The 12,161-nt window shown below is 39.2% G+C and overlaps 1 protein-coding gene across 2 annotated transcripts in view; it reads right to left on the bottom strand.

Moving 5' to 3' along the window:
• LOC119730537 (nitric oxide synthase, brain-like) overlaps positions 1-12,161 on the bottom strand; it is a 54,026-nt gene that overhangs the window by 1,584 nt on the left and 40,281 nt on the right. Inside the window, exons 11-26 of one of the 2 annotated variants that reach the window (XM_038203509.1) lie at positions 12,041-12,138; positions 11,170-11,314; positions 10,546-10,650; positions 10,081-10,139; positions 9,799-9,906; positions 9,030-9,204; positions 7,475-7,698; positions 6,250-6,446; positions 5,632-5,801; positions 4,846-5,056; positions 4,283-4,370; positions 3,815-4,097; positions 3,207-3,398; positions 2,589-2,801; positions 2,018-2,080; positions 250-413 (exon numbers count right to left, since the gene is read on the bottom strand). In XM_038203509.1, coding sequence (XP_038059437.1) covers positions 250-413; positions 2,018-2,080; positions 2,589-2,801; positions 3,207-3,398; positions 3,815-4,097; positions 4,283-4,370; positions 4,846-5,056; positions 5,632-5,801; positions 6,250-6,446; positions 7,475-7,698; positions 9,030-9,204; positions 9,799-9,906; positions 10,081-10,139; positions 10,546-10,650; positions 11,170-11,314; positions 12,041-12,138 — 2,495 coding nt within the window. The remainder of the gene's footprint in view (positions 1-249; positions 414-2,017; positions 2,081-2,588; positions 2,802-3,206; positions 3,399-3,814; positions 4,098-4,282; positions 4,371-4,845; positions 5,057-5,631; positions 5,802-6,249; positions 6,447-7,474; positions 7,699-9,029; positions 9,205-9,798; positions 9,907-10,080; positions 10,140-10,545; positions 10,651-11,169; positions 11,315-12,040; positions 12,139-12,161) is intronic. The other variant, XM_038203510.1, reaches the window with a different exon arrangement.

Genomic DNA, 12,161 nt, shown 5'->3' with positions numbered 1-12,161 from the left:
TCATTCCAAAGTTCGTGGTATCACAATGCGAATTTGAGAAATTCCCTGACAAAATATTTTGATGATTCAGTTTTCGAATTGTTCCCCACCCCCCACAAATCAGAATGAAAAATTTCCTTAAGCGGCAAAATTACGATCTGAAAATTTACATTACATTAAAGACATATTTAGAACTGCAAATTTGAAAACAATGTCATTTCTCCAGTTTTGACAGACACATCACAGTTTCCTCCTTAGCCAGATACTTACGCATTAGAGCGAGTGTCTTGCTCGGCGTCAAAATTCTTGTTCAATTCCTTGAGTTCCTCGTCGCTCATGAGGACTGTCGCTGTGATGGAACGACGACCCATCCGAGGCTGCTTCAACTGCATCAACTCCGAGGTGGGAGATGGTGGACGGTGCAGGTCGATATCCTGTGAATCATTGGTAAAAATCAACCACTGTCAACTTATGATCAACTAATTCCTACAAGATCATTGACTATCAACCAATGTCAACTAACAGGCCTATTGATGAACTATCCACTGTACAGAATGTTAGTTCAGGCAACGCCACACAAAAACTAGAACGGGCTCTTCGGGTTTGGTTAAAAGAGAGACTGCACTTTGCAGGCAAGATAGTTGATGATCAACCATTGTCAACTAATGTCCCTTTTGATGAAGAAGTATCCACTATACAGAATGTTAGTTCAGGCAGCGCCACACAAAAACTAGAATGGACTCTTTGCACGGTTTGGTTCTAAGAGAGACATTGTCAACTAATAGGCCTATTGATGAAGTATCCACTAAACAGAATGTTAGGTCAGGCAACCCTACACAAAACCAGAATGGGCTCTTTGCACGATTTGGTTCAAAGAGAGACTGCACTTTGCAAGCAAGATAATTGATAATCAACCAACGTCCACTAATTGATCATATCAACTTCAGAATGTTAGTTCAGTCAGTATCACACAAAGCCAGAATGACCCTTTGCACGGTTTGGTTCAAAGAGAGGCTAGATCGTGGATAAAAATCAACTAATGTCAACTGATTGATCAACCAATGTCAACTGATTGATCAACTTAACAATGTAAGTTCAGACTACACACAGCAAGAATGGGCGCTTTCAATGGTTAGGTTGAAAGAGGTTGCAAACCTTGGCCGCTTGAATGGCTTCTTACGTAACGGCTTAGAAAGCCACACGATAACGACACGAAAGAGTATTAGTTTTGCAAGCATAGCCCCACTTTTGTTCCAAAGCGGTAAATCCGTGCAAAAGCATGAATGCGCACTTCCGTTAATGGCTAACTTTAAAAAAATAGAGTGCAAGAGTGCAAACTCTGTCAAAAATGTCAGGTGATATCCCGTGATATTATTAAGATCATTTGAAGTCAGAGCATTGGCTCGATATTCACCTCTTAGTAATTTACAAAAACAAACAAACAAACTAACAAACAAACAAACAAACAAACAGCTACCCGTGCAGTCGTGGGCCAAAATCAAGTACATTGTTGTCATCGGTCATAACACGACATGGATCTTTGAAAGACAAGAAATCATGTGGGATATGCGATAAAAGTAACCCCTTCAGGTTTGGAAGAAAAAGAGTGTTGTGACTTTTCAATCAATGAAATATTTGAAAAAGGCAGAGAGATGCCTGCTTCACAAAACTTCATAACCACTCATTTAATATCTGAAATTACATCCCTCCACCGTGTGCAATGACGAAAAACACCATGCGTTTAGTCAAGTGTATATGTACCGTTTGCCAAACAACCAGAGACTATTAGAAATGATGAACAATTATTGTGAATGTTAGTATTGCGTGATCGTAGAACAGAAAGTGATTAATCGTGCATTTTGAAAAAGTTAAACTAATTCCATTTTCAAACTGAGCTACTCGAAGAAACGTGTGACATTCTCAATCGCTTACACTGATTTGAAAATTTGATCAAGTGATTCATGTTTAAGTGAGGTGATTCTATGCTATCAACTAAAATGTGTGGATCAAGAACTTCAACCAGCAACAAATCAAATACCCATCGTGGATGTTTCAGCCGAATCAACTTTGAGAATGGCCGTCGAATAATCAGATCCAAATCCTGATAATGATACGATAAATAAAACTTCAGAACATCATTCAGACTTAATCTAAACTAACCAATCAAACTCATACCAATAAAGGTACTTCAATATCAAACAGTTTATCCTAAGTGTGTTACTTTATAAAACGGTCAATTCCACAAGGTTCATAGCTATTTGACTTCTTTTTACCGCAAATATCAGAAAGGAGCAGTCGAGATATCACTACATAGAGTTTAAAATGAATGTAATTTTACAGTGATTGGGCTAGGCATAAATGTCATGTTGAAGAAATGTGTTCTTCTGTGAAAGGCATGGGTTGAAATTTTATTAATTTTAAAAGCTCGAAAAGGCAATTCGTTTTTTAAAAGTCATTTTGGACTGACGGCAAATACGCTCTCAAGGGTGAAAATGAGCCATAACGCCACAATGGACGGACCATCGAACGCCATTTGCCTGGTGCGCGCTGGTCTGCTCAGAACTCTTGACGAGCTGGGTTAGACAACGCCCTCTTCTGTTGAAACTCACCGTCTTGTTCCTGACGTCTTCCATGGATTTGGTATGCACAGCGTTCTTGGTTCCCACCACTCCGTTATCGTTCATCTTGATAGCCGGGGTCAGTTTGCTGTCGGCTCCCGTGATGAAGACCTGGGCACGTCTCATGGCTGATCGAACTTTGTTCTGGACTTCTTCTGTGCGGAGGGTGACGCCAAAGATGTCCTCGTGGTAACGATTCTGATCCTTGGAAAATAATTGGAAAGGAAGACTTCATGATAAATGTAATAGTGCAATAGCACTATGGTGTTACCGAAAATCAAATCCGAATCATTACTGAAATAAAATGGCATTATCATAATAATGTTGCATTCTTAACACGAAAAATCTTTAAAAAAAATTCCCTCATCAGATCAAAATAAACGCTTTCTGATTAAGTTAGATAAAGATCAATAGAGGCTGTCTTTGATCCCATAGACCAATCTGGGCACGCTTACAATTCTATCACGAAGGCCCCCTTCAATGGCGAAAACATTGTGCTAGAGCTATTGTTCAGATAAACCGCCACGGAGCAGTTACTTTGTACAATAGCATGCACAATGGTTTCTCCATTGAAGGGGGCCGCGTTAGTGTACAGTGATCTATACCTACCCTCATAGCGATGACGTAATTCTTGGCTTCCTCGATGCTCATTTTGCCGTGTTCCGATGCAATCGACTCCAATGTATTACAAACATCGGCTGCCATGGAAACGTCCCCACAGACATAGAAATGGCCATTCTTCTCTTGGATCGATTTGAATACCTCCTTGCCCCGATTCTTCAGGATGTGCTGAACATATGTCTGAGCGAGAGATTAAGAGGAATTTGAAGATACTGACAAGATACAAATTGAAAACTGGTACGGTGGTCCACACATGACAAGTTCGATTCCTAGATCAGTCAATATTTCTCTCTTAAAAATCGATTAAAGTTTAACCCTATAATCCTTCTCACCCGAGGTTGGTTCGATTGTTTGATATTAAACACTTTAGTGTCCGAGTGATCTCCGGCTGTCGATTTCAAATTTTATTATTGATTTTTGCAGTAAAGTAATAATTTACAAGCAAAATGGGCAACATGTGGTCAAGAGCAAAATACCAGCTCGAATTTGGGACGCACCAGTCGGACAAAATTAAGATTAAACTTTCGTATAGGATCAAGTTGACATATTGTAAAAACCAACTTATGAATGTAAATGACTTAAAAAATGGTCGTTACCTTAGGTTTTCCTTTTTCTCTTGACAGCGCGGTCAGGACTTCCTTGAGGGCACCCTCCTTGACACCCTCAGACGTCTCAGACTTATACAGATCGTCCAGGTTGGACTGCCTGCAGCCGAACACCAACGTCATGTCACCGAAGGAGTTTCTCCCGACATCCTTCGCCATGCGCATGTCTATTTGTCGTTGCTGCCAGAAGCTGCGGAACGGAGCTATGCCTGTTCCGGGGCCAACCATGATCAGCGGATCGGAGCGTTCTTCGGGCAGGTGGAAGTTTGGCGCCCTGGAACGAGCACAAGAAAAATAGCTTGTAGTTAATAAGTTTACATCAAACATGACACGTTATGCTGTACAAGTCTATTAAAATTGCACTTGTCGAAATGTCCAGCTATTTCGCATGAGGAATTTACAGGACCAAATCTACTAAAGAATAAAAAAGATTTGTTCTAGTTCTAGAACGGAACTTACGTCCTGATGAAGGCTGGAATCTCTGCTCCAATCTTGATTGTATTGAGCCAGGACGAGCAGACACCATGATGCAACGGTCCTTCACCACCTGTTCAATCAAACCAACTAATTAACAAAAGCCCAAGGTGGAAAGGGGGACACTTAGTGAAGTGAACAAATTTTAATCAGTTTTAAGGCAACTATTTCTGAAGGCATCATTCCACGTAATGTGAATTCCGTAAAAAATATATAAATAAACTTGAACAAACAGTAATGTTCACAAAAAATATATTATTGGTGAACAAAAGCTGCAAGATGGACCTATTATAATTTATTGAAGAGAAAACTAGAAGTTAATTCCTGTCATTCCTAAATGTTCTCTTTTGAGAGAAATAAACAGTGTGCTGCAAATATTATAGAGTTACTCAGAATGATTCTAAACATAATTATTGAACACTAAGGAGTGCCCTCGTTTGGGGCTCAGTTAGGAGTGAATGACTTGAGTATCTGGCCGTCTAGATGACAACTCAACTTCCAAGGATATTTTTTCAACAGAAATCTTGAGTGATTGCTTCGTAATTTACCCCGCGTTCGGTAATTGACCACAGCCACCGTGGCGTGGATTTCACCAGGATACATCCGGGTACTTGAGCTGATGGAATAGAAGCGCGCCTTGAGCACTGGCAGCTCCGTCAGGAGGAACGCTGCGGGGGGTCTGGCGGACGGGAACTCCTCAAGAACCTCGGCCAAGTTAGGGCTCAGATCAAACTTCCATTCCTCGTAGCTGCGCGTGTCCTGAAATACAACAAAGTAAGCTAGCATCTTGTGGTATACTTCTTTGAAACTATTCCTGGGTGGGTGGATTACAAAAGTAGTGTCTGGCACATTTTTAAGGAAACTTAAACAATGTTTCTTAAATACTTACCAAGAGCTGGGCGAGATAACTGTAATCTCGATAACCCTACAAGATATTTTATGCAAACACCGAAAATGTATAGTCTTCTATTTTAGAATCTTATTGTCTTATTTATCATGTTCGTTCATGTGTTTGTTGGCTGTTGGGTTGTTTGTTTGTTTGGTTGGTTTTTGATTTTTGGCCTTGAAATAACCTGCTTCATATCAGTAGTATTTCTGTCAAAATGTAGACATAAATTTATTCAAATTGTATTGCTGCTAAAATTTAAATAGACGTGTGAAACTTGTAAAATCCAATAGATGCAGAAGTGTACAGACACATTCGAACTCATGACACCTGCTTTCGTGCAAGCTTAAATTAATTCCGTATAACTGTATTGTGTTTTGAAAGTGCAAACTTTTCTCTTCAGGTGGCTTACTACTTTGATTGATTGAAATCCACAAATTGATCTTACTTTGCTGAGCACTTCCAGAGTTTTCTTCTCTTTCTCGTTGGTTGCCATGGCAGCCAGCTGACGTAAGAAGTTGGGTGATGGCGGCATAGTTACATCCAGGTATTGCTCCAGAGCGACTCGCAGCGAGCAGAGTGGGATCCGATCAGTGGGAATCCAGGCTTTCATTACACCTGTCGCAAATCAATCAATAAATCAATTAAAGAATCGATAAATCAATAAACCAATAATCGGTAATCGATATTTAAAGATCATCATAATATATATTGCATCGTATATATTACAGAGTCACAACGTCTGAATGTTTGCAGAGGCCTACATTATGCTTATTGGAAAATAATCAATCAATTGATCAATTAATGAATCGATTAATCAACAAACCAATAATTGGTAATCAAATATTTCAAGATCATCATAACATAAATTGCATCGTATAATATATTGCATCATAATAGTCACAACATTTGAAAAATGCCAAACTAAATTACTTAAATCTTCACTTGCTTTGAAATGTGCCTATTATGCCAAATTGTTAACTAATCTGCTTCCAAAACGAAAATATTTTTAAATCTTTAATAATGTAGTTCTGAAAAATCGGAAACCTGAAAATTTTTGACTTACCAAGGGGCGTTTGTTTGACGTGCATAAACTCCACTTTGATGACGTCATCGGGTGACTTCTCGCCAATGTCGACTCGTTTGATAATCCGGTCCACCAGGTTTGTCTCGTTGCCAGGGCAAATGGCCACGTGATCTCCGGGGTCATAGAGCAACTCAGACGCTCCTTGGGTATCCATGTGAGTGAGAATAGTGGAACGACTGGAGAGAAGAAACAGAAGAGCAAGTATTGAAAAATATTTATAACAAAGTGAAGAGGAAAACGTGCACGTATCATCTCAAACTATGCAATACAAAAGGAAAGCTTTGTCAGTTTCTGTAGCCTATTAGGTTGTGAAGTTTGTGTTACATTACCAAAATACTATTATTAGTTTAGAGATGTGTTTATAATAATAATAATAATATAATAATAACGGAAATTTATACCGCGCCATTATCCGCCGTAAATGACGCTCATGGCGGAAACAAAATTATATCAAATCAGAAATAACAAAACAATTAAATTTAACTAAACAAGAATATTCTGAGTGGTCTGAAACAAATAGGTCTTTAGGGCAACTTTAAATTCAGAAAGCGATGAGATGTTGCGAATGGCGAGGGGTAGTTTGTTCCAAAGATGAGGACCTGCGTGAGAAAATGATCGATCACCCCAAGATTTGTGAGTGTGAGGGACAACCAGCAAAGAAGCATCAGAAGATCTCAATCGCCTGGATGGATTATATGGAGTTAATAGGTCTATGTTGTATTCAGGAGCTGAATCATGAAGGCAATGAAAAACAAGCAGTAACAGTTTGTACTTAATCCGGTCAGCAACAGGGAGCCAATGCAGAGACTGCAAAATCGGGGTGATTTGGGTTCTAGAGGGTGTCAGGGTCACAATTCGAGCGGCAGAATTTTGGAGTTTTTGTAGGCGAGCAAGTTGGTTACGGGGTAGCTGATACAACAGGGAATTACAAAAATCCAACCGAGATGAAATGAGGGCGTGAACAAGTTTCTCTGTTGCTGAGCGGGTTAGATACTTCCGAATTAAACCCAAGTTACGAAGTTGAAATCTGACAGATTTACATGTATTAGAAACATGATGAGACATTGACATAAGTGAGTCAAAGGTGACTCCCAGATTTCGACAGGTCGCCGACAAGTTAACAGGTGAATTTTGGATGTTGATACCATGGACATTGATCTTAGCAAGTTGTGACTTTGACCCAAACATAATAAGGCCTTCTTACGTGGATTCCGGTGCTTGCAGGTTCTTCCTAGCCAGGAGGATGCAAGGAAGGACCTTCTTTCCATGCAGCTTGGACAGACCTTCGCATCTCTCCACCGCCGGATGAGCGTCTTCAAGACTGACACGGAACTTATCAGCTGTCCATGATTGGTCGTTCTCCATCAGAGAGGCGTTGGCTTCGGTCATGTTGATGCCCTCACCGACACAGAATGTATCACACGCTTGCTGATAAGGTGAACAGAATAACGACATTGAATGGGGAGTTTCAGAAACCACAGTTTCATCTCCGTGTTTGCCTCCATCTCCGGCTCCAGCTCCATTGCCAGACTGCAAGCTAGAAACCGGAGATTGAATGAAGCCGTAGTTTGGAACACTTATAAATGCTTCCTAACTTTCTAAACAGCGACGTTGATAAGACGTTTACAATGTTAACGGAATGTGTTTAACTTTTTTTATGAAAGTAAAATTTCAGTTATACAGGTCAAACTGGCTGTTTTGACATAGATATCTGCATAAAGATTCGGGCTCAAAAGTTAACCCAGGCCTTTTACTATAGTATATTGCGGCTCTTCCTAAACGTGCAAAATATTTCTAAAGTGTTGCATAAGGCGTTTGTAATGTGTGTAAAAGTTAAACACTAGGTTTTACACTGTTAATGGGTCTTTGTTAAAAGAAGACGGTAGAAGGCCTAAGCTCGGCTTGAAAAATGGAACCACTAAGTAGGAAATTTGGGTTCGAATCCCACATACGTATGCACGTGGTTTTTCACTTCTCAATTCGGGCGATTCACAATGCAGTGCGCCACCAAGAGTTTGCCACGGAGAGTTCATTTTTACCAGTGCATTGTGGGATATGGTCGACAACTTCACAGCGCGGGACATTTGAAATTGTTAGTTTTCCGGCCAGAAAGTTCGTAAGCGTATGATTCGCGTATCTGTTTGCCCTTTTCTTTTCGTTTAATCAATATGGAGTTTTTTTGTAAGGCGGCAGAACGCTCAAGTTAGCTCAAGTTTTCTACTGACACTCGTTCAAATGGGCCATGTTTTGTCGACCGTGACCTTGAAAAACGAACTCTCCGTGGCAAAGTCTTGGTGGCGCACTGCATTTGGTTGAATCGCCCGAATTCTAGATAAAAACGTGTGGTACTCACAAAACAACTTAAAAGGGGTTTGTTAAACTGAAATTTGAATTCTAGTTGTGAATAAAACAAACATATTTCCTCGTAGGGAGGCATTACTTAATATACCAATCTTAATAGGCCTTGTTAATCTTTATCGAATGAGGGCGCGCTGTAATGGCGCCATTTTGGGTGTACAAAAAGTAAAACCCAGGCAATGACGCAAGTTCACAAGTTGTTACAACTGAGAACTTGCATTTTAACATTCTTTAATTTTTAGACTGAAATTGCTAAATTGCTTCAATAAATAATGATATCTGTACTGCTTGTACCTAGACAATTGCTCAAAAGTTTGGCCCATTCAAAACAAATTTCGTATGTCAATCAAGGAGACATTCCAGCCCATCATCTTAAGTAGATCGGATGAGGATTGCATCACCTTGAAGACTTCTTGAGCCCATTTACGATAAGACTCCTCCTGTCCGCTCAGCTCGTCTCCCTCCCCCATATCCATGATCCTCTCCCCGCCCAGATTGCCCAGTAAGGTATCGGCAGCACGGGCGTAGGCGCAGAAATTGGGATAAGCCGTGGAGCCTAGCCCAAAGACGGCAAACCTGCAAGGCAATTCATCGAAATTGTTATTTTATCAAATTTCACTTATATTAAAACGGGAAGTGTAAAGCGTACAAGATTACAATAAATCCACGAACGGCATATTTATCACTTTGAATTCTTAAATCAATGATTGAAATATGATAGATTAAGAACGATGAATGAGTGTTACAGCACGATGTTATTTTTAGGTTTAAAAACAGTTACTCTTGATTGCCTAAATCTCTTCTTTGCATGGGGATCGAAGTAAATAACTGCATTCAAACTTATTGTGATTCCTTTTTAAATTATTTATATTGTTTAAATTGTTGAATGTGAGTGTTGTCTCGTTAGCCGTGATTGTAATAACCAATACTGACCTATATAAAAATAACCTTTAACTAATAACCAATAACCAATAATAAATTACCAATAACCAATAATCAATAACCAATAATCAATAACGCACAACCAATAACCAATAATCAATAACCTCACAATACACTTTATTGTAATTTATAATTATAAGTTCAAACTTGATGATTATTTGAATTTAGGGTAAAATTGAGCGTATGATGAAGTAAACTGCTAATTTAGCACTTCTTTCCCCAACATACCTGACATTGGCAAGAACACCCGAACTCTCGCTCAGGTTGGATTGTCCAGCGACTCGCTGACTTGGCGTTGAGGGCGCTGCAAAGTATTTATCGAAACGGAGTGCGCGACTGTGCGGGGGAAAAATATGACACGGTGTCCGAAATCATCGCAGAATATACAGTATTTTTTAAACTCCTTTTTGAGAGGAAAATAGAAACAGATATGGATAATATTCTAAGCAAGTAAGATGACATTTGAAATGTTACAAAACACCGTCAAGTGACTTATATTCTTAGGCCTACCTTTCTGATTGGTCACCGCTGGAATCACGAGCAAGATCCATCAGATAGCGACCAAATTCCTGAGGAATTAAAGTCAGACAGTTTTGTTAATACCAAACCAAGACTTTACATTGAAAGGTATGTACAATAAATTGGTTGACAAACTTTTCTGGATGGATAATGAATAATTTCGATTCCTCGATCGCCATGTTTCATGGAAGCAGCCAGATACCACACACTTCAACAAAAGCTCTTTGTTAATTTTTTTTTTAAATCTGTACTTTGATACTGGAGGAAAACAGGTAGCAAACACCACCAGTATGCAGTGTAACTGAATTAACAGCATGTGCTATCATGCATTTTCAGTGTCTTATCAACTACGAAATTTTAACAGATTTTCTTCAGCAGAACATTTTCCTTGTTTTTAGACCTGTTCGCCTTTAATGTGATTTATCCTTCAAATGTTGCCAAGACGCATCTACCTACCTCTCCATTTTCAGGAGCGTCTCCGTTACCGAACGTACTGGTGACAAGCAGCAGCAGTGTCTCGTGCTCAAGATGGACTACGTCATATTCCTCCATACACATCACCTAAAATTCAACCGAAAACAAACAATCAACAGTAAATGGAATTTGAAAAGTTAAAGAATTTAATCCCAACAAACACGTGGATCGAGACGGTAATTCAGAACATCCTTATAACATACAAAATTTGACATGAGCTTTTTTTCACACGACATCAAAAGCTCGCAATGCTTGAGAAATTTCCTCGAGCTTGTGAAATCTTACAAACATGGAATCGTGTGAAAGGACACCATGCTAGAAAATGACAAACATCCCTGGCGAATCTCCACAAGGTGTTCACAAAATAGATATATGGATTTTACTCAAAAACTAGGAATTTCCAAGGCATGTTGATCCGTCGCAAATGGTAGAGTTTTAGAAAAGGGATATTAAGTCCGAATTTCAGCCAAGGAAATTAATTCTGGTTAAAATAAGAGCATTTTGAAACTGTACTTTCAAACTCGAAAACTTCAGTACACGAGAACAAAGAAATGTCTCCACAAGGAAACAAATTTCAGTATTGTCTGTTTACACAGTAAAACAAACCTTAGCATCGAATGCGTGTTTGAAGATCTCACACAGTGACTTGGCGTATTTCTCCGATCGTCCTGTCTCTGTAGCGTACAGGATAGTCGCTTTGAAGCGTTTGGCCAGCGCTTTACCCATCAACTTGGCCGAGAACTTTACAGCCCTAGTAGCGAAAGGAGACAAATCAGATGGGCAGAATTTTGTAAGAGCTACAGAGCCAGAGAATTCAGGACTGATGAAATAAAGTTATAGAAAATATTTTTTATGAAGTAATAGAGAGAGCTAGCAGATCGTTGAAAGGACCGATACATTAATTTCACAATTTGTATCAGGGTCATTGTATCAATTTAGCGTCCAAAGTGTGACATTTTTCCTGTCCCTGTTACCTTGGTACTTTGTAATTTGCCATTCAAGTTTCATTAAGAATGTCTTTAAATTACTTATTTATTTGTTTGGTAGGTAGTCTGCTTTTCATATTCACTATTGGAGGATGAATGCATTAAGGAGTGCATCAGAATTATAAAATCATAAATGTCTAATGTAACAAGGACAGGAAAAAGTGCACCCCAAATTTATAGAATGACCCATAAAACAATTTATTGCTCTGAAATGGATGAAAACATTGGGACGAAATTCTTAGAAATTCCAATACAAAGATAGGTAAAATGAATGTAATTTGAGCACAAAATTATAAGGATTCCAATAAAAAGGCTATGTGATCTGCAATGAATCAACAATGAAGATGTGCCTCTCTTTGTCAACACCTGATGGTAACTTGAGTGATTCGATGAATGCTTTCAAATGGAAGAAGATACGGGACAACCACCTGCTATTCCGACCATTATAATTGATTGGTTCTAGGGTTATTCCACGGGAAGATGTAACTTACTTGGCCACCTCCTTGAAGGTTCGTCTCCGTCTTCGAGTCTTCTGCGCATCAGCTGATACATCTTTTACTTTCCAGACATAGTTGGTCCATGCAGCATCCTTGTAGAAATAAAGAATACAAT

The sequence above is a fragment of the Patiria miniata genome, unplaced genomic scaffold (genome assembly GCF_015706575.1).
Source record: "Patiria miniata isolate m_02_andy unplaced genomic scaffold, ASM1570657v1 HiC_scaffold_22, whole genome shotgun sequence".
Taxonomy (NCBI): Eukaryota; Metazoa; Echinodermata; class Asteroidea; order Valvatida; family Asterinidae; genus Patiria; species Patiria miniata.
This window is presented reverse-complemented; position numbering and strand designations above follow the sequence as displayed.